The sequence below is a fragment of the Netta rufina genome (genome assembly GCF_964035555.1).
Source record: "Netta rufina genome assembly, chromosome: 5".
Classification (NCBI taxonomy): Eukaryota; Metazoa; Chordata; class Aves; order Anseriformes; family Anatidae; genus Netta; species Netta rufina.
The window spans coordinates 17,345,245-17,367,582 of NC_140128.1; the positions used below are offsets into that span (position 1 = coordinate 17,345,245).

Consider the following 22,338-nt stretch of genomic DNA (forward strand, 5'->3'; position numbering starts at 1 on the left):
ACTCTGTAATGTATCTGAATTCCTGTTTTCTTCTCTTGCTAGCCCTCCTTGTCGGTCTGCCTCCAGGAATGTTTTTTTATTTTTTTTTATGTGGCTAATATGCCCACAGTATTTGATTTCTTCAGTTATAATATTTTACAAATCTCATAACTAAAAATCTCATAAGTACAAAGATGCAACATAATTAGTTTTTTCTTATTAGTTTATAGGCATTAAGCATGATACATAATGGAGTTTCAGGAACATATCAGTCTTAAGAGAATTCCTTTCCATATTGCTACTTGCTTCCAAGAATTAGTCATTTAGACTTACAGAAAACATCTGGAAATGTCTTTTGCCATTCCTGCTTTTTTGGCCTTTGGACATCTTAGAAAATATGTTTTGACATTTCTGTAAAAGTTAGCAAATGTACATTTTTATTGTTAGACTTACAGACTTAAAGCTTGAATGCTTTTTCAGCTGAACTACTTTAAAACGGGTTTATTGCCTTCCCTTTGTCTTCCATGGTAATCTTTGGCATGCTGTTTACACTCCCTGTGCCTCAGTTACTTAATTCTCCAAATTGCAATGCTATTCTGAGGAGAAATACCCTGAAGATTTAGACACTCATAGTGACTTTATGAATGTTGAGCTACAGTAATGAGTTTCTCTTTTACTATTCATAGCAATCATTTCTGTGATGATCTTCACTTAAAGTCAGAAAATATCATCTGACTGGTATTATTTGAGCTGATTGATATATATACATATATATATTTGTAATACTTACATATTCCTACAATTGCATATTCAAATATTCCAAATCTGTGTATCATAATATGCTCTTAGCTTTAATTGTTACTTAAGTGAGAATGCATTTTGAACAATAAAAGGAGAAACAACTATTCAGTTAATTCAATGTAAAATATAAAGCCATGTAATCTTCTAGTGATCGGTTCATGACATTGTATTCGTAAGGGTTTCAAAGTGTGTTATAAATAAAACTTTTAAAGGGTATGCCTTCTGTCATAGAAGAGTTTTTAAATTTTTACTTTGAAAAGCATTTTACTGTCACTTTTAAAATAAGTTCCCAATCTAGATTGGACTAAAAGTTAGAAAATGAAACTTGAAAGGGTCTAGCTTGAGATGTAGATAAAAGATTGTCACATTTGAGAAGGAAGACCTACTTTCTGCTGCTTTTATGAAGACTTCAGCAAATGAAGAAAAGACATTTAAGTGCAAGCGTTGGAGCTAACAAACTAAAAGCTAACAAAGGATAATATGTAGTCAAGCTGACTTTTAACACGATCTTTCAGCGTTCTTAATTTACACGTATGACCCCTCTTTTTCTTCAAAATTTGAAATTGGTCAATGAAATTGAACATGTATGTTAGTTATCACATATAAGATATAAAAGATAGCACTATATTTTTCTATGCATCCAGACAATGCATTCACTTTTTTTTTGTAGTCTAATACATGAACTACTTCTGTGTAATTTTTTCATGTACCTGTTTTTACCTTCCTCTTCAGAAGAGTCACGGTCACTGAAAACGTGAAAACAGAAGGAGCAAAGACAATTTATCTGCCACTTTTCTAATACGTTGCTTTAGTGTCTAATCTGCCGCCATTTAAAAGGTCTACCCTAAATGAGGAGTAACTGGTTTTGAAAATGTTGATATAGAAGTAAATAACAAGATGCACTTTCACCACATTTTACCTCTCCCACTTCTCATTCTGGCATTTGAGAAACTCAGCTAGTCCAGGGATGAACTGGTAAATCAAGAGCCATTTTTATACTTGCTTTTGCAAATACTCCATATGTGAGCTTCATATCAACCTGGGTCCAGGTCACGCTCTCCCTTTAGGTACGTTTAACCAATTTCAGGTAACTGATACCTTGGAGTTTATTTTATTATTTAACTGGTGAATTACTTTATCTGTATGTTACCTTCAAAGTCAAGTTCCTGTCACTGGCAGTTCAGTTTATTATTTAACTACTGTATTTCATTTTTTCTGGTTTGTCTAAGCTGTCTTTCATTTCCCCCATTCTGGGTTTCCCATTGTATGGGTTCAAATTTAACTAATTAGATGTTATTTCCAATGGTGGCACGATGGAAAGGAGAACCCTGAGCTTGTAAGAAAAACTGGTTCTATGCCTCCTGAGTGCTTGCTTCACTGTATGTATTCAGTACTTGAGGGTAGATGGGGACTGCTTAGTTGTGGATTGGAAATAGGACTTGCACACATCAGAGACTTGAGTGCAGTTAAAAATTTAAGAGGTCTTTTCCTCCAGAAAAGTGCTTCTTCCTTCTCAGGTCCTACTGCCTGTGGTCTAACTGCAGTGTTTGTTGGCTGAGATCACAATGATTTCAAGTAGACTTGTCAAATGTGTTAGTGGTAGCACGTTACTGGCATACATACATGTAGCATAGATGCTGCATCTCAAATCTGTGCTTCAAAATTTCAAACAGCACTCTTTATTCACTTGCCTCACTCATATATAATTACAATCATTTGGGAGACACTTTCTGTAAAACCTAGCATAGATTATAAGAACTTGCAAAACTGTCCTTACAATCCCAAAACTGGATCTTTTCAAGGTTGCCCAGTGTTTCCACTTACGAGTAGCACTACAATAGTTCATTTTTCAAGAGTGAGGGAAGGGGCAAAATAATCCTTTTGTCATACAGTTCAAGTAGTCTGGAAAGACTCTTTACCTTTATGGCAACGCATTTGTTCATACTCAATAGCACAGTCTCTGCTGCAGATCATTAGATGTTTTCCTATGTGATAAGAGGTAGGAATGCATAGAGTGCAAAGCAGCAAGAGGACAAGAAAGCTAGCTGACATGGATGCCAAACCGCTCGTGTGCCTGCAACGTGGACCAGGTGAGATGTGCACACTGTGGGACAGAGGTGAAACATCAATAGAGTCTCAGAGGATCGGTATGTGCAGTGTAATACAGCCTAAAGTACTCACACACAGACAGAAGAATGTATGCCATTACTGCTGTATACTACTCAATTTGGGTGCTGAATTGCAATTATCTTTGTAAGTACAGACCTACCTATGCCTGACGTATGCCCTGGTTACAAATACATGTTTAGTAACACATTAACAAGACTTTATATTTACATCTTTTTTTTTTTTTTTCCCAAGGATCATTAGATCTTTAATACAGATCAAAGGATTCACTTCCCTATTGCTCATCAAAATAACTAAAGTGAAGTGTCTTTGATCCATAATGGAACAAGAAGTTTTCATGTACACTGAATTTTCACTGCAAAATAAATGTGTTATTAATTACATTTGTGTTTTGCAATTGATATGGTCTGACTTCATTGTGTGCTTGTTACATGAAAGGTATTTTTAATGCTTTTTTTATTTTTTCCCCTCTTATAGGCAGTAAAAGAGTGGGTTTAAAAAAATAGAGAAGCAGTTTTGTTTTTAGAACACTACAACAATATATAGAAGTGATAGCTGTGCCACATTTCTAATAGCTGGGTTGAATCATATTCTTTTCCTCTAATGGCATGCGTAATTGCTCTAGGTTTTCAGGCGTCCTTCACCCGCACTTATTTAGATTAGTGACTGATGCATTTCCATGGAAACCTGCATCAGGGAAAAAAATCTCTTGGTACAGTGTGGAACTGAAAGGATGTGGGCTTGGAGTCTCAGCCTGTAACTTGTGTGAAATAAGACTTCCTGTTTGCGGTCATCTTGATTTGGGATTTCTGTTGCTGTTCTTTAAAGATAAGAATTGTTTTCAGCAGCATTTTGTACAAAAATTTAGAACACTTGTCAAATCCTACATTTCTTGAAAAGCTTCAACTTTTTAACATATTTAAGATAGCAAATTTTGAGATTAAGTGTCTGGGATGTTTTTCTTCATGAGGATGCAGAAGCATACAAAACTCAAGTCAGCTTGTTAGAAACAATGGCTGAAAAGTCAAGATCTATGAAGAGAGTTCATTTTGGAGGTATTGTATATAGCTGTAATGAAGAACGATGTTTTTTTGAAGTGGTGGTGGGGGTAACAGTAAGATTTTGTATAGCGAGATTAGTGACCTCAGTCAGTAAAATGCTTAGAAAATATGGGTACTTTTAAAAAACTTTGTACAGTCATATATTGCTTTTCTTAATATCTGGTACATACTTAATATGCACTGCCTAACATACGATATCTCTTTAGTAGTCTTATTTTTGATTCCTTCTTAGGAAAACTTTATTCTCTTAATTCTCAGCAATTTATTCTAATTTTTAGGAGTGGTTAAGGTTGCAACAGATCATAGACTTCTGAATGTGTTCTTTTAAAGCAGTTACTATTATCTGTCTTCAGAGTGTTGAAAGGACCGTTTATAGGTTTTCAAACAGAAATATTTTCAGATTTTGCTGCTTTTAAACTCCAGTTATTGTAATTATTTTGAATACCCAGGTAGCTTCTCCAAACCAATGGTCAAATTACAGTATTAGATGTGGTAGCTGTGGCCTGACTCCAATACCTGTGATATTTAACTTAGATTGAACAGCCATCAATATGAAGCATTTATAGGTGTATCTGTATATTACTTTCATACTTTTATTTTCTATATATTGCATATTACATTATTATTTTTATAATTATATCTGTATATAACTGTATCTGTATTTTCTGATAAATTATCACAGTTCAGTACATAATGCTCTTTCTCTATCTTCCTTAAAAGCAATGTGGGGTTCCTCCATAATTTTGCTGTTGTGATACCTTTGACTTTTGGATGCATTCAGGGGTGTGGTGAAGAAGGAGTTCTTCCTGCTGAGCAGGGAACCATGCGCATCTCAGCATCAGCTTGTTACACTCTGATCCTCCCCTCCCTGGGCCTGTGTAAACTCCTGTACAACATTGCTTAGCAACATTCTGCTCTGCTAATCTGAGCCATTTGTTCGCACTGACTGAAATCATAATATTAAATTATAAGTTATTCTGAGGCTCTTACAGTAAAAGTTGCTGAGTATTCCTCTGCATGTCTATTAGTTTTTGGTAATGGTATCCTTTATCCACAGTGGAATTCAAACGGAAAGCACATGTGCAAAATCAAAGCAGAGGGGGAAAAAAAAAAAAAGACACTGAGTGAAGACTTGAAATTTTGGCTTTTACTCGATTTTTCTTTAGTGTTATCTTGTTCTTAAAGTCATCTGCATTTTATAACCTTTTAAGTACCTGTCACACCATACTTTTATGATGTTAGGTTGAGCAGCTTGAGCAAGATTTGGGAAAAGAGCTAAGAAGAGGTGCCATCTGTATAGGCAGGACAGGGTGAGAAAGTTGTCTTTTGAGACATTTTTACGAATGTCTGAAATATTCCAAAAAGGTTGAAGGAGAGGGGTATGAAAGAAAACAAAGCATTCCTATTCCTTTGCCTCTTGCTAAAGGAAAGAGAAACCAGTATGCTTCTAACTGGGCAAATGAGTTCTCCATGGAGCTGATCTAGCAGAAAGTATGAAAAACCCCCTCCTTGCATCCTGGATCAGGGCAGTCTGAGACCTGCTTGATGGCAGGGAGAGGAGGCCTACATGCAGCTGGAATTGCTAGTTGGCTGCAAAGCTGTCAGAAAGACAGGTTTGAAACTACTGCATGTGTTAAGGAGAGTTATGGTGAAAATGGTTGGGATGTTCCTTGAACTTATCACATGTCTCGTGTGCAGCAGATGACTGCTTCTCATGTATTCAAAATGTTACCTGTTATTGATGTGTGAGGATTTGACAGGTCGTTGTTCTTGAATAAAGCTGGCAAGGCTTTGGATTTGAATGAGGCTTCTGCAAGGGAGGAAATTAAAGGGAAATGTTTGTGTCACCATTGTTGATAAAAGTCCATAGTAACTCTTGCTGAAACTTGCTGTACATGAAAATTAATGATATTTAAAATTGAATAGAAGAATGGCTTTTCAGGGACTGTTTTTGCTAATGCAGCCCAAAATAGTTCTCCATCTGTTCTTTCCACCTTAGGGTGCAGAATGACCTTCTTCAAAGCAGTTGGTTATCTTGTGTGATTGTACAGCCTGCGTGCTGTAGACTAGACCACAGCTTCTGCCACACAAACCAATGCAGTTTCCTCACAAACTTCTAGTGGAGTCTCTCTAAATCTAAAGCAAAGTCACTGAAGGCTATCTGCTACACTGTAATAATATTAAAAAATAATATTTCTACGAGGTTAAAATTCAGGTTCTTTTGGTATATCTGTAACTGTGTGAAAATGATTGATAAAAATGTATTTTTACACTTCCTAACAGGTGACCATGACCATACTGATCCAGCTTCAGTTGGCTTTGGCTTGGCCTAAAGCTGCAGAAGTTTATCTCTTTAGAAGAAGTAAACAAAGTCTACTACAAGTTTAGAGGGTGGTGATAGCTATGAGAAACATAGCATTTAATTAATAAATGAGATAGATGTCAAATTCTAAAATATTACTTGGATTTTATTTTCTTTTTAATTTATCTTTTTCAAGGATTTTTTTTCTTTGGGTTTTCAGCTTGGGTGTGGATAAAAAGAAGGCTTCTTCCCTGTATGTATGAAAGATTGATTTTTGTTTTCCTTTTTCCTTTTTTTTTTTTTTTTTCTTTTTAGGGCTATAAGTAGAAATATAGGTAAACTGAACATTGTGTTAACATACCAGCACTGAGCACTACAAAGTCCTCACTTTGTTCACTTGACACCCATAAGCCTGTTGTCTCTGTTTGCAGTGTGCTGGTTTGGGACTTCAAATGGCCTCTGCTGCTCACAGACAGGTATTCTTGATTTAAAATGAGGGACATTTACTGAAATACTGAGGTTAGTGTTTGTGAAGTTAGTCTTTGCATTAAATAAGGCATGTACAGAAGCATTGGAAGACAGGGATCACAAAATTAGCATTCACTGAGTGTGAACAGTAAAATTGCACTGTTGAGCAAACTACTAAGTGTCATGCGACTCCTGCTCTTTGTTACAGGCCATCATTCTGGATTAAGCTGCTGCTATTAGTCAGAGCACTAAAATGATTCGCAAGAATATTTTCAGAAAAATATGGAATAAGGTGTTATGATTACAAACTTTGGTGCAACAAATCAGTTCCAAAGAATTGGATCATCACACCACCTCAGCTTTGTAGTTGAACAAGCCATTCTGACCTTCAGGATAAGTAAAATGTTTGCAACAGATGATCTTGCCAGCTGGCAACAGACCAAGATTTCTGTGTTCCATCTAAATTGGAAAAATGAGTTGCCTTATTACATGATCAGGGCAATTTGAAATCAACAACAAGAACTATCCACAATAAAGGATTAACCAAAATGCATTTAAGTTGCTTCATTTTGGACCAAATTTCATAAAAGTGGGCTGTTTTAGCAAAAATGTAAATATGTTCGAATGAATCAACTCCATGCTCGGTTACTAGAGTCTCCAAGGTCTCTTACTAGCACAGGTCAACATCCATCTCTTCACAAGCAACAAAGTCTGTAAAGTCTAATAAATCTTGGGGAAAGAGAGAAAAAAATGTCCTCTCCCAATTCCTCTCCTTTGATGACATCACCCAGACCCGTGTCTGTGTCTGTTCCAGACACTGAGTAATTTAATCCTCCATTTCAACTGGGACCATGGACACAAAGCTGCCTTGCAGCATCTGCAAGCAGTAGGCTGATTAACTATTCTGCTGCAGATGGGTCATAAATGAGGGGCACAGGGAATGAAGACCTGCAGAAAGCCCCAGGATAGCTTCTTAGGGAAAGATCAAGTGATCACTACAGTATTTTGGAAATATTCTGCAAATAAAGGAAGAGCCATGCAAGAATAAACCCCTGTCTGCTGTGCCTGCTTCCCAACGGGTTATCAACAGTTTGCATAACAAAGGGAAGACCTAGTTCTGAAATAAAATCTACCTCAGAGATTTGCCTCAATGTTAATGCACATATAACTTTGCTTCTTCATAAGATGAAAATACAAACAGATGAAGTTATGTTCTCAGTCAGATTTAAACTTTAGCAACAGAATTGTGTCCATAGCTGGTGATCTTGTTACAAGAATACTGATTCCCCATATTCAGCTCTGTAAGCCTTATTAAGTTTAAGAGAGTAAGAAGCAAATGTTTCAGCAACTGTTTGCTATTTTTTCAGTGTAAGTGAGCTTTTTGATAAATTATAGGGAAAACTAATGACATGGGAAACCACAGTTCTTAAACATAACCCCCCTCTCCAAGGGATCTAACTTGCATATTTCAGTTATTAAGGCTTCTCTTGCAAGCAAACGTGCTGATTCGGTACATTGATCAGCCATTTCAGCATCCTTTGTGAGTAAGCTAATTCACTACGTTTCAGCTAATCTTTCTCTGAGGATGCATGAGGGAATCAACATCAGTCTTCCTTTCTTTTTTAAAGAAGTTGGCGGGGTGAAGAAAAAAAAAAAAAAAGAAAAAAAAAGCAGGGGCATCCAAGGATTTGCTATTCCAGTCAAGGAGTCATCCTTGAGACATTTTTATGCCTATTCTCAAATCTGAAAACTTCAAATACCACATAAGATTTGCTATTTCTCAGCTTCAGCTGAAAGAAAAATTGACTGAGAACACCACGTGAACTGAATACTGAGATTTTAAAAAATCAACAAGCTTAAAAAAAGTGAATTATGAATTAAAGTTTTTCTTTAGTTTACCATTTATAATGCTTTCATCAGATTTTTTTTTTTTTTCTTGATAATGATAGTTTACCCCATTTAATGAAGCAACAATATTATTTCAAATTTCCAAAGGCATGAAAAAGACAATTGTAGTTTCTTCTGAATTCTTGGGTGGTACATACCTGAAGATTTGCATTTCAAGAATTTTAATACCCCTTCAACAGAAGTAGGCTTTGTTTGCATTCACTGAATGTAAATCATATGAGTTTGTTATTCATTCTAGCTTCAAAATTGCACATACTGATATTCAGGAGGGAGGGAAGTCCTGGTTCAGGTTTTAAATACAGCACATTGAGGGGATTGTTCTCTGATGCCTTCAATGCACCAACTTCTGGTCTTAAAAAAGAAGGACCCTATGTTCAAGTATTTAGAGAGAAATTCAAATTTAGTGACAAATTTATCTTTCTGGTTCACAATTTTACATTTTTACATAGATGTTCAGAATACAAGATATCCTGCTCTGCTTGATTTGGAGGAGAATCCCTGAAATTTTTTTTACACCTCAAATGACTGTTCAAAGAAAGAAATATAAAATATGTTAAACTATTGTATTATAAGTCTGAAAAACCCTTCTGCTTTTCAAAATCTTACTGTACAAAATTTTGTGGAACATCTCTGTTTTGATGAATCTCAGTTTTCTAACCTGGAAAGGGAATAAGGAAATGGTTTTGCTGAAAAGATTATTGAAACTTTACCATATGTGATATGAATGACCTCTTCTCTTCTCTTCTCTTCTCTTCTCTTCTCTTCTCTTCTCTTCTCTTCTCTTCTCTTCTCTTCTCTTCTCTTCTCTTCTCTTCTCTTCTCTTCTCTTCTCTTCTCTTCTCTTCTCTTCTCTTCTCTTCTCTTCTCTTCTCTTCTCTTCTCTTCTCTTCTCTTCTCTTCTCTTCTCTTCTCTTCTCTTCTCTTCTCTCTTCTCTTCTCTTTTCTCTTCTCTTCTCATTAATGTGTCTGTTATCATGAAAATCTCTTGTTACTTAAAAACAAAATGCATACTGAACTAACAATGTGTTAAATGAGTAAAAGTATGAAAGTTGTGCTTACAATACATTTTCCGTGGAAGGAATAGGGTGACTCTTCCATGCAAAATTCTTTTGGCTTTTGAAATGTAACATTTATTTCCTTAATACATAGTTTCACACAATCTATATATTATGTTATGACCTAAATCTAAGATTTACAAAGCTTTACTTGTGCTGTACCTGATAGTAACAAAGCGGGTACAATTTGCAGTCATTGGCCTTTTTGTGAAGCAAGGGGTTACTTTAATTATGGGATCTGTCTTTCATTAATCTGGTCACATAAAATGGCATTTTTCTGACCAGCACATAATACAGTAGTGTTTATCCCACAGCAGCACAGACTTTTGAAGCAAGACGTGCTTAGTTAATTCAATAAATGGGAAACACAGCTTGAGCCGAGCTTTTGGGACAAGAATGTCCACTATGTTAGCTGTTTTTGAGATGTAGTATCCAACAGACCTGCTGCCTATTTCACACGTTGCTTCCTCTACAGTAGAATTAATTCAGCATCATTTAGTATGGCAAATGTTTTGAATGTGCAAGTTATTGGAATAGAAACATAAATGATATCCACTGTGACATTTTCAATCCCATATAATTTTTTCTCGACTTTTTTTTTTTTTTTTTGTAGGGTCAACATTTTTTGTGATATAATTAGGTCAATTTTAGGAAAGGCTATATGGTACTATCTTATTCCAAAATAAGTGTATAGAAAATGGCTAGAGCAAGTGGACATCTATTAACGTTACTTACAGTCTGTGTATGTGGCAGTAACAAAGAATTTCAGACCTCTTTCCTCAGCTTTGAATAACTTTGGTCTAACCCTCAACATAAATAGCCCTGAAAGCATTTTTGCCCAGGAAATGTAAGAGGGGTTAAAAAAGTGAAAGCCTTAGCCTCTTGCTACTGCTGGGTGCTGCTTTCTGTCAGCCGCATGCCAAGTGCTGTACCTGGCCCTCTCTTAGCGAAGAGCATCTCCAGCTCTCTCTGTGTCCCTTGAAGGTGCTCTTGGGGAAGGAGAAAGAAAAGCTGCATGTTTTCGGATGGTGCTAAGTCATTTGACTTGCTGTGGCCAGCTGAGCACCAAAACGAAGGATTCTAACTTGGCACCAATGCCACGCCAATGCCCCACCAGCTGAGGTGGTTGTGTTTCCAGTCCTTGGGTCAGCCTGTGCACGTGCCGATGGCTCGAAGCCCTTCCTTCCCGCAGGGCTGGCAAGCGGCCTGGTAGCGTGCCCGCCGGCACCGCAGCCCCGCACAGTTTCCTAGGAAACACACAGCCGCCCTGCGAGGAGCCGCAGGGGAGAGAAGAAATGAAAGCAGCTGCTTTGGGATTTCTTTCCCTAGCTCTTCATGCTTCTAACCAATATCAAGTATGTAAGCAAGCTGCTACGAAGAACAGTACCGGTGTCTGTTGTAGTGTGCTTACAAGAGTTACGTGCTAATCATGAAAGACACAGAGCGAAAATTGAGGTATCTATCTGTGTGGGTTAGAGTCCAAATTTTATTTCTTCCTTTTAGTGTCAGCAATATTCAGCTTTTGATAATGCTATCTGTAGGCACTGCTGGAGTCCTGTGGTCAGTTATGAGGCTAACACCAGGAAGCCGCAGGGAAGTCGTATGCATATTTCTCAGTTGAAGAAAACTATCATTCCTTCTGAGGTGGAAGAAAAAAATAATATGTTTTATTTCTGCATCTTCTCAGTGATCACCTTTCTTTGACCCTAAAAATCATATTCAGAATGTCACGATTTGAGTCAGTTGCATACTGAGAAGTCTGCAACATTAAATGTTTCTTATAAAGAAAAAGCTAAGGTTTTATTATTTCTATTACCACTGTTGCACAGTGCAAAGGGCTTATTTCTGCTGCAACTCCATTGGCTTCAGTGGTAAATGGACCAGGAAAAAAATGGCCACATTATTTTGTTCCTTGTAGACTCTCTATGGCTGTCATGCTAGGACTCAGGTTGCTCCTAGGTGATGGTGTATTAATTGATGGGAAGAAAGTCTCTTAGGCAGTGTTTTGTTTTGTTTTGTTTTGTAGCAGAAAGTCAGGAGATTTGTGGTAATGATGTGTTCCTACAGAAGATATTTTCTGTAGCTGTAGAGAAAGCCTTGCCTTTTGCATAAAATGCCATTTACTCTGTGAATAACAGTGTGGTACTTCGAGGACAGAGTTGTTAGCTGTGACCTTGTCCTGGTGCTTCGTACCCAGGCATGTCCTGTTGCTGTATCCTAGAAATGATGAAGGCCTGTAGAGAGAATCTGCTAGCTAACTAGAGATAATAGAAACAAATGTGTTGGAGTTACAATTGGGGCTTCTCTAGAAATCTTGAATGATTCTCCCATGATCTTTTTTTTTTTTTTTTTTCCCCTGATGCTGTAAAGAAAAGTAGAGCATTTTTGCAAATGCTGGTGCTTTGGTCATCCTCCTGGAATAACTTTTGAACTGGTCCAACTTCATGCAGTGACTTTTTGGCTGTGGTGACAGATACTCATCTCAGTAACAATGAAGGAATATACACATTGCTAAATAATGTTTTTCTAGACCTTTTTGTCTGTGTCTTCCTGATAGTCTTTCTAGTCTGCAGCAAGTTGAAAAAGAAATCTGCAAACGTTCCACAGGTAAAGCAATGGTGATAGACAGAGATATGAGTCTTAGGTGGTCGTAACTTGCTCCAAAGAGTTCTGGTTGAAAGTAATGACCTTAGAAAACAGAGAGGACATAAGAATGCACAAAAGTCCACTGAAAGCCAAAACTAACCTCTTGGTGCTATTATACCTGTTTATTTTGTAATTCTGTTGTGAATTCATAGAAACATTTGTTAAACAATTGTTTATAGGTTCTTTGTATTCTTTAGTCAATTTAAAAAAAAAAAGAAGCCTTAAAGTGGCCTTTTTTATTTTTTTTCTTTCCCCAATATCCTGTTCATTATGATGACAAATTCCTAATCCTTTCCCCTTATGGGTGTGTGTACTTATGCTGCGTAATAGGACAGACTGGAATCTGAGTCAGGCTTTAGGAAAAGAAGGTAATTAAAGAACTCGAGGGCTTACACAGCAACCTGGGAAACATGCCACTTAGCCTTGAGTTCAGGGATTTGTATGGCTAATGGTTTCCCAAATAATCCCTGTGAATATGATGGCACACAAAGAAGTGGGGGAAGGTAGAGGGATGGGAGAGGCAGGGAGCAGATACAGGCTGCAGCTAGAGTGCTGGCTTTGCAATACTAAGTAGCTGAACAAAGCTATCTGCTTTACTGTGTCTTTCCTCCCACCCACTTTGTATTCGTTAATAGCACTGAAATATCATGCTATAGAAAACAGTTTCTGCAGAAGAAACATCTGGCTCCTTAAGGCTCAAGCAGTGGCATTAAGAGCTCCAAAATATTCGTCATCATACCTTGTTCTTTTAATTATTTTTAACCGACTGCTGAAAATAGGCCAGTGGTAAACTGTAAGTGGAATCCAGTTTTAAGTTTTTCTATGTGGCTTCTGGTCATGTCTCAGTATATTAAATAGACTGCAATTCATGCAGGTCTTTTTCCTTCGTGTCACAGCACGTCATTGAATTTTGAAGCTAACCTTCTCAACTTAGTGATGAAGGTGTGACCTATAAAATTCACTGGACCCTTACAGCACATTGAGAGGTACAGCCATACAGTGAGCAACTTCAAAGCCAAATCTCTTTGAGCAGATGTCATGTAGCCTTGGGTACCATCGCTGCTCACTACACTTACAGCTCTTACTCTGTGAAAGGCAATGTGGTGTCCTCCAGCCCTGCAGCTACTGTGCTGCCTGGCTGAGCTTTGTTTGTACCTAGGTAGGTGCTAGGTTAGTCCTGCTGCAGGCTGTGCTCTTCTTGGCTTTTCCAGAAAGGCAGTGGGTCGGGGCAGTAGGACCTAGAACCTGGGGTAAATGTTAGGTGTCTCTGGCAGAAAATACAGCTGGTAGGTGAATGACAAAGGGAGAGAATAAACGTAAACAAAACTATCTAGTAGGATTCATATTGTATAAGGAACTTTCTCCTTCTTTGGCCATCCTGTAGGAAGGGTGCTGGCAGGTCTTTCCAAAATCTGTGTATAGGTATATAGTTCTATTTTTTCTTAGTATTTGTTAGAGGCATCTCTTGTATCTTGGAAGTACACCACTATGAAGTAACTTGCTTACTCTGTCAGCCAGCTGCAACCTGCATCTTTATTTCCAGCCGTAATTCCTCTGTTTGGGTGTGTACTTGTATTTATGTCTCCAGCTTGGAATATGCTGAAGTCCCACAATCCAGTTTGAGTCAGCTGTAAAGGTTAAAGCAAGGAGAGAGACTTTTTGTCAACTCTTTTTTTTTCACAAAGTCTGCTTCCCAGTACTTACTTCTGCGCTGTGCTCCTTGATGGTGTTTAAAGCCTGTCATCCTGCACTGATGTATTATTTTTTCTCTCTGCAGACTAGCACTTGGTCATCTGACATTACATCTCAGAGTAGCAGCGTTTAACGTCCTTAAAAGTTGTGACATAGAGATGGCTTACCTTGAGGGCTTTGTCTAGTTTGGAGAACTAATAAAATCTGTTTTGATAGAGTAAGGATGGCCTTAAATGAAAAAATCCTGGGCCATGCAGATGAGAATTTCATGGTAACAAGCTAAATCAGAAACTTTTCAATTTGCTCTTTGAAGTCTGTTAGGCTAAAATTTTAATGGCATTTGAGGTCCAGCCTGTATTTAGACCAAACTTTTTCCTGCCTCAAAACCCACAGTTTCTGTATAACTATCTTCCCTTGAAAGATAAAGCCAGAGACAAAGGGTTCATACTAGAGATACTGTTCTGAGGAAAATGAATACCCTGAAATATTATTGTGGTAAAGGTTGAGTAAGACTCAGAAAATTGATACTTTTTGAATAATAAGTTTTGTAATACATAAAGCTACTGAACAATGTTCCTTGCTCTCTCTCTCTCTTTTTTTTTTTTTTTTTTGCATAAGTTTTATTCTGTATGAATGCCTCTGTTGGAAGTAAATTTGTATGTTTTTCTGTCATCTGAAGAAGAACATGACAATGAATTACCTACCTCCTGTACAATATATTTGTCCTTCCCCAAAGGTGTAATTTAAATATGTACTTTGTGGTAGCCTTTCAGTGTAAGCCTTTAAGATTATGCTCTTTGCTGTGAAAACTGAAGCAAATGAATACTAGAATAGCATCTGTATCTTTCCTGTAAGCTTGATTTATTGGTGCTCTTCTAGATACCCATTCAAATCAATAAGAAAGCTTATTTCCAAGGAAGAGAGATGTTCAGCTCTGTTGTCTGTCATCCTGTAGATACTGTTCTAAACTGAACTGTTATAGCCATATTAAACCAGTATTAATGTTGGTGAATCTGATGGTAGAAATACTTGTGAACATAAATTTTGTGGTCATAATAGATTGATAGCCACAGGATATGGGAGCTGCTTCAGTGGGATGATGTGGGATTTTTTTTGGTGTTTTGATTTTTTTCCTCTTATAAAAGGCATAAATAACAAATTCTAATATTCTTGAGGTTTTAAATTAATTTTTGGTGAATTTGTTGTTGTATCTTTTTCTTTTGATCATCATGTTTCTGAAATAAAGAGTTTCTTTCTTTTTTGCTTCGCCCCCTGTTCCACAGTTTGTTGAATTGTTTCCTTTTGCTACATAATTGTAGTACATGTTTTACAGCACTATTTCTTGTGAGATTTGATTGATGGCAATGATTGTGGGTGCCTAGTTTTTCCCCTACCCCCTTCTCTATATGCCAAATAAAATGGCTGAAAAAGCTTTTGTTTTCTGTGTTGCGTGTGTACATTTAAACAACAACAATACTGGTTTGGATTTTTTTGGCTATGTTTCCAACCTGTCCAAAATGTGTTGCTTATTTTTCTTGTTTCTTTCTTCTTGTATTTTGCCTCTTAGTCCAAGGAAGTTGTTGCCTCTGAGAATGGAGTTGGGATGTTCAAACTTAGAAATGAAATGATACATGATCTACAGATTCTCCCTGTTTAATTGATGCATGTGATGTGTTAAAAGAATACCTCAGCTCCAAAGTAAAAATATTTTCAAAATTCCTTGAGACCATGTTAATTTGCTATAAATACTATAGGTTTTCTTAACTGATGTATAGCAGAAGATCAATCTTGAAATGGCAAATGAAAGCAGTGCTTGATTAAAAAGCACAGGAGTATTGTTAAATGTTCCCTTTTCTTTGTGCAGAAACACGATCAGATAGAACAAAGAAACTGTTTAGACACTACACAGTTGGATCCTATGACAGCTTTGATGCTTCAAGGTAAGATTTCTTCTTTTTGGTTGCAATCTATTTACAAAACCTTTCTCGATCTTGTTTAATTGTTACTTTTGTTTTAGAATTTTGAGGGAAAGAGGGAAACAGATGACTAAACTGAGCTTCTAAGATATCATTCTACATCTAAAGTGTTTTTTTATCAGTTTACCCTTTCATATGGGACGGGTATGCAAAGATAGTAAACAGCAAAGAAATAATGAGTATCACTGTTGCGTTTTCATGAGTAGTGAGAGAGATCAGCATTTCACAGATGCTGTATGTTCCAGCTGCTTACACAGTCAAGGACCACTTAAGCTGGGTATTTCACAAGATCTGGCCTTCTGTATCTGTTTGCAGAATCATACTTGCTGACAGGAAAAACAAAATAAATTTTTGCAATTTGTTGTGATTTAACATAAATAAATTGCAAAATAAATTTTTGCAATTTGAATGAGTATTGCAATGTTGGATGCAGAGGGAAGCTTTGGTGACGCAGTGGGAGGGGGCAGCAGATGGTGGGTTGGCTACAATCATCCCATTTTGGAGGGTCTGACGTTCCTGTTCAGTATACAGTGTGCTGTATACTGAACACAGTACAGTTCTGGTTACTGTGACCTGGGATAAGAGAAATCCCATTTCAACATCATGGATATTACCCTGCAATGGTCAGCCAAGTCACCAGAGCTTTTCACAGCTGGACAATGATATGATTGACTATGTAGTCTAATAATGATAAAGTCGCCAAAAGAAGCTCTTAGTCTCTACTATGAAACACATAACTGTTCTGCAAAGCAAGTTAACTGGTTACTAGTTATATTTCCAGGGAGTGGAGTTGGCTTTTTGTAAGATTTCATGATCATTTTCGTGATCATAAGCACTGTAGCCTTGTCTCTATATTTCAACATTAATGGATAGAGTTGTTTCAGTAATGCTAGAAGCTATAGCCACGTTATGTTACCTCAGAGATACCAAATAGTCCTGCTTTCTAACAAAAGATGTTTTCATTTGAAAATGTCAGCTCCATTGAAACCATTTTTTTTGTTGTTTTTATTGTTGTGCTTTCTTTCTTCGTTTGTTTGTTCCTTTGATTGATTTTTTTACCACTAAGGTATTTTGTTTGTGCAATGCAACAGCAAAGCTCTCAAAAATTTACATTGTGTGATTCAGACTACAGCTGAGCAGGAAAGTTTATCAAATAAAATGAAAGTTTTCATACTCCCTAATTATTGAGAAATTAGGTATGAAATATATCTACAACTGTTCCTGATTCTGTCAACAGTATCTCTTAATTGTCTGAGAAGTATGAGGGAAAGCAACAGATTCCTCCTGTCAGCTTCTGAGTAAAGGAAGATTTTGGAGAAAACTAATTTTTACAGAGACCTGAATCCCAGTGGAGCCATTTAGAAGGGTAATAATGACGGTCCAGCAGTGCAACTAGGAATTGAAAGGGAAATGTAGGAGAGAAGGTAGAATTAATGGGAAATTCCAAGATATACAGTTGAAAGGTAGACTAGCATAACATTTTTCTCTACAAGAATTGTAAAAATAATATAAGCAAAACTAAAAACTATTTTTTGTGACTGAGTTTCCAAACCTAGTAAGTTGCTGGAACAGAAATAAGTTTTCTCTGAGGCATTTACAATAACTTGCTCTAATGACGTGTTTACGGAGAACATATACCATGATGAAAGGTAAACTTCTTTCTTCATCCTTTACAACACACCATATAGCAAAACACTGTTCTGATACTTTTTATTCTAAATAAAATAGAGTATGAGGACTTGCTTTCTTAAAACTGCAGTAGCATATGAAGTTGAGTTTCAGATACTTGACTGAGGCTGCAGATCAGCTTTTGTGCATCTAAATGGTAATTTTACTGGCTCTTACATATTGCTGGTAAAGAAAAAAATTGTATTTAACTATGGCAGGAGCTTAGTATGTCTTGTTAGTATGTAGAGTACATTTATTTTCTAGGATGGGCTTCTTCAGGGAAGGAAATTGTTAAAAAGAGGCAAACGTGATGTCAAACAAACAACAATAGTCAATATTTCCAAATTTGTGTGTTGCTTTGATTACTTTTTCTGTTATGGTTTCCTGTCAAAGTAAGGGAAGAATACAGTAAAAATGATATAACTGCTTGCAGCTAAGATTTAATAAACATTTGTTAGAAGGCAAATCTAAGAAGAGCTTTGAAACCAAAGTATTAACAAATCTGACTCAATTCCTCTCCAGAGATGATGTGGGGGAGTAAGGGGAAGTGTCTGCTCCCCTCACTTTCTCCTTCCAGCTCCAAGGAAGGCAAAAATTGCTGAGTAGAAATACTGTTCAGAAATCTATATTAATGGGCTTATTCACATGCAGGAAAATACATTGTACATGGCATTTTTCATCTTTAGGAAAATGTGCAGCTTGAGTAATGGAGGTTCATTAAATCCTATTTCAGCTTTGCATAAGAAATGAGTTATCCATACATTAATGCTTCAGGAAAATGGATAGTATGCTTACTAACATGTAGAAAAGCAATGAGACTTCCTTGCCAGTACAAATAACCATTAAATATCATACAAATAGAATATTTGAAACTATCAAGTCTAATGTATTAGCTGGTATAAATGCTGATGGGATGCATTAATTCTGTTATGCAAAAGTGATGTCTCTTGCAGCTGTCAGGCGCTGCTTCTGTTACCATTTCTTTACAGGGATTTCTTTACTGTTTTATTAGAAACTTTAGAGAACTAATTCCTTGCAATCAATTTCCTTTAATCTTATGCAGAGAGGCAAACACTGAAGGGAAGGATAGGCATTGTTGCAATTGTGGACATGGGCGAGTCTTATGTAGCAGGAGTTCTTATTGGACAAATTAGAGTAAATACATGTCTCTGGACATTCATCTCATGTTGCAGCTCTGGAGGCTGAGCTGAAAAATTGGATGGCCAAAGCTTCCTTCTGCCTTGCCAGATGGAGCTTACAGGCAGCCCCATGCCTGCAGTGGCTGGAGCATGGCGTCATACCCCAGGAAACATTGTGGCCCAAGGCTCTACTTCGTGACATGCCTTATGGCCCCAGACAGGAGCAGAAAGCTTGCACAGGCAAAGAGCAGGTACACCAACACAGGTGCAGGGAGATAAGGTAAGACAAGACAGCACTACTCTAGCACATCCCTGGAGTTTTGTGTCTTCCCTGTGTCTGTGGTCAGTAGCAGCCCTGACAACCGTGGGACATTGCTTTTGAGAGCTGGGGGAAGCTACTGAGGGAAACTACTGAGGAAACTACTGAGTCCAGTTTGGAAAAATGGTTATTTCAATCTGTCTTATCTAGGCTGAGTGGGCAATATTGTGTGCTAGCAAAGGGGAAGCTTCCGAAGTGCTGCAAGTATTCATCAGAGGTCTAGTTAAAATTCAGAACTACCTTTAATGCAAATAAAATTATTTGTAGGCCTAAAATCAATTCTTTCATGAAGTCTTGTTTCATCACAGTTGAATTCGTTTAATAAGAGAAATTAATACTAAGGCATAGAATAAACGTTGAATTTAAATAAATAAATAAATAAAATCAATTTAGACCTTTACAAATTGTATTTTTAATCTGCTATTTATCTGCTATTTAACCTGCAGTGAGGGAACTAATTCCATCAGGATAGAATAGGGAGTTAATCAGTCAGGAAAAATGGAGGGAAGACAAATCTAAGTTGTCAAATTAAAATGTGTAAGATTAATTAATTGTTCAATTTCAAATGTAAATTATTGGCACCTTTTTAAAGGATGTGACTGGTGATAAAGTAACTGTTAGTTTTAATACTCTGCAGACATAAATAGTATGAGCAATTTCAGTAGCATGTAAACAGTGTAAACTTAATTTGGTGGAAAACTTTATCCATTTGCCTTCATGGATATGGAAAATTTAGAACACAGATGTGGAAACTTTTACTACTGCATTAATTGCATCATCTGCCTGTCACCACTAGCAGAATAGTGAAACAGCAGATCAGTAGGAATGACTTTTTAATTGCCAGCTTCAAAAGTTATGAAGTGTATGGTATAAATGTAAGGTTCCCTACCTTTCTGTGCTTTCTCTTTCTTCACAGTCCAATTGACATTCACATCTTTTTTTAACTAACCACTTTCACTGGTACTCATCACTGCATGGGAGAAATTTCCTTGGTGCCTTTTCATGAGCTCCTTTGGCTACAGCACTTTAGAAAGCACACGTGAGAGGATGTAATAATAAATAACCTTTTCAAAGGTTGGTTGCCACAAAGTTAATGAGGGGACTGAATTGATTTGCTTTCTGGTTTTTGTTCTATTTTTCTGGATGAAGAAAAAAAGGAAAATTTGATTGTGTAGTCTGGGAGGTATGTGTAAGCAAGCTTAATTAAAAGCTTAATTCATTAACCCTAATGTCCCTGCTTGGTTTCAGTGGCAGCATGCTAGTCTCATGAGCATTAGAAGCTGATGGAAGCAACTCCTTAAAATCCCACTGATTCATAAATACAGAAGAAAAAAAGAGAGAGATCTCTCAGTTGTGCATCCCACGTTTTCTGTGTTGATGTTGTCATCTGTAGTGTCAGGTAGAGCTGCATAAGCTTTAATCCCAGACAGCTCTGAGAACCTCCTTGGTGCATCTGAAGCTGAGTGCCCAGGAACTCTGCATGCTGTGTAGTGCTTCTTATATTTTTATTTTTCAACCTGGAGAATCTACCCGTTGAATACCTCAGTCCTCATCCCAAATTTGTGATGTAATTGCAGCTGTATTAATACATTAAATATCAAGCGTGACACGCACTGTGGGTTTTTTTTAGCTCTCAATTTGATGCAGAAATCATTTGATCTGTTTTGATATTTGGGTTCATGTAGAAATTTTAGATATAAATATTATCCTATTCCTGAAAAAATGCAATTATTATGACTTTATAGACAAATATACAAAATATACATTTAAAATGAATGGAAACCTTTTGAAGACCTCTGGTTCTTGCAAGTCAAAAGGTCTTCAGCACCAGAGAGGAAGCAAAGGGACGTTTTCCTGCTTGTGGCTCAGCAGTGGTACTGTTTCCTTGGCGTGGGGAATCGAGCAGATGTACTTACTGAGGACTGCTTGCTTGTGTGCAGCTCTCGGCAGCAATCTGTTAAATACTGGCAAATGGGTCTTTACCCATTGAAGGAATGTTTAAGAGCTTTTAATTTTTTTTTTTAATTTTTTTTTTTTCTCCACGTTGGTTCCCCCTAGGCCTGAAGAGTCTGAGGGAGACTGATATCAGTGTCCTTACCCAGAAGAGGGGATTCTGTATTGACATAATTGGCCTCTTCTGTTTTTCTGTTGCATGGTACCAGTTCTGCTGTACTAATGTTTTCTATGAAGTGTGTACTGTTCAGTTCATCTCTTTGATAACTTGAAAGGAATCTTACGGTGTGCTGGCATAGGTTTTAAGCATTATCCTTGGTTTTATTTTCTTTGATGGAAAGAAGTAAACAATAATTGGGTGGTGGTGGGGGTGGGGGTTGTTTGCTTGTTTTTTAATATGAGGCTTGAACTTTGTCAAGGAGATGCTGGTAAAAATACCTGAAAATGCTTATAGTTATAATGTGTGTTCACATGATGTAGCGATATGTTTACCTCTGAATGCTTGGTGAGTTTTTAAGGGTGTAAAATCTCTGCACATGGGTTGCTCTTGAGTTTTTCAGGCATAGGGAACAAGTAGCACTAACCAAATTGTGAAATGCAAAAAGTGTAAAATGTTCTTTTCTGGTGTTAATTGTTCTTTTATTTCTAAAGATATTTGAGGGGCTTGCCTGATGCCTGTACTGAATTAGTTTCTTTACATTCAGTATGATAGTCTGGTTGTGCTGAACTTCTTTATTAATGTGCAGTAGAAAGACAAGGGCAGCTCATTTTTAATACTTTGTGCCTCATCAACTTGAAGAATGTAATTTAATTAAATTTTGGAAATTAAATATATGTTTAAGCAATAATTAAGGCATTGTAGCATTTTGTGAAACAGGTGGAGATATAAAATGTGAAGTCTTTCATTTACTATTACTTAATTTCTAATGCAAATTATCTGACTTGCTAATAAACAACTTTGCACTTTGGCTCCCCTGCTGTTGTATGCTGCCATGACTGAGCTTTTTATGTTGGTGACTACAGATAATATTTAAAGTAGTTGCTAAAATAGTAGGTAAAGAGGGCATGTATGTATGTATCTGAACTGTAGTATCTCTTTGTTCAAATCTGCGCTATAATTGCATGAAGATGCATTTTAAAGTCTAATGCAATTACAATGAGATGCAATACTCCACGGTGAGTGGTAGGAGTTTCCATGAACAGGTAAATGCATTTTTAAGTTGTTTACTATCTTAATAGTAAAG

The 22,338-nt window shown here is 36.9% G+C and overlaps 1 protein-coding gene across 1 annotated transcript in view; it reads left to right on the plus strand.

Moving 5' to 3' along the window:
• The window catches only part of SHANK2 (SH3 and multiple ankyrin repeat domains 2), a gene marked incomplete at both ends in the record, with an annotated part of 300,721 nt that overhangs the window by 132,995 nt on the left and 145,388 nt on the right, over positions 1–22,338 (plus strand). Inside the window, one exon of the mRNA XM_084287266.1 lies at positions 15,904–15,979. Coding sequence (XP_084143392.1) covers positions 15,904–15,979 — 76 coding nt within the window. The remainder of the gene's footprint in view (positions 1–15,903; positions 15,980–22,338) is intronic.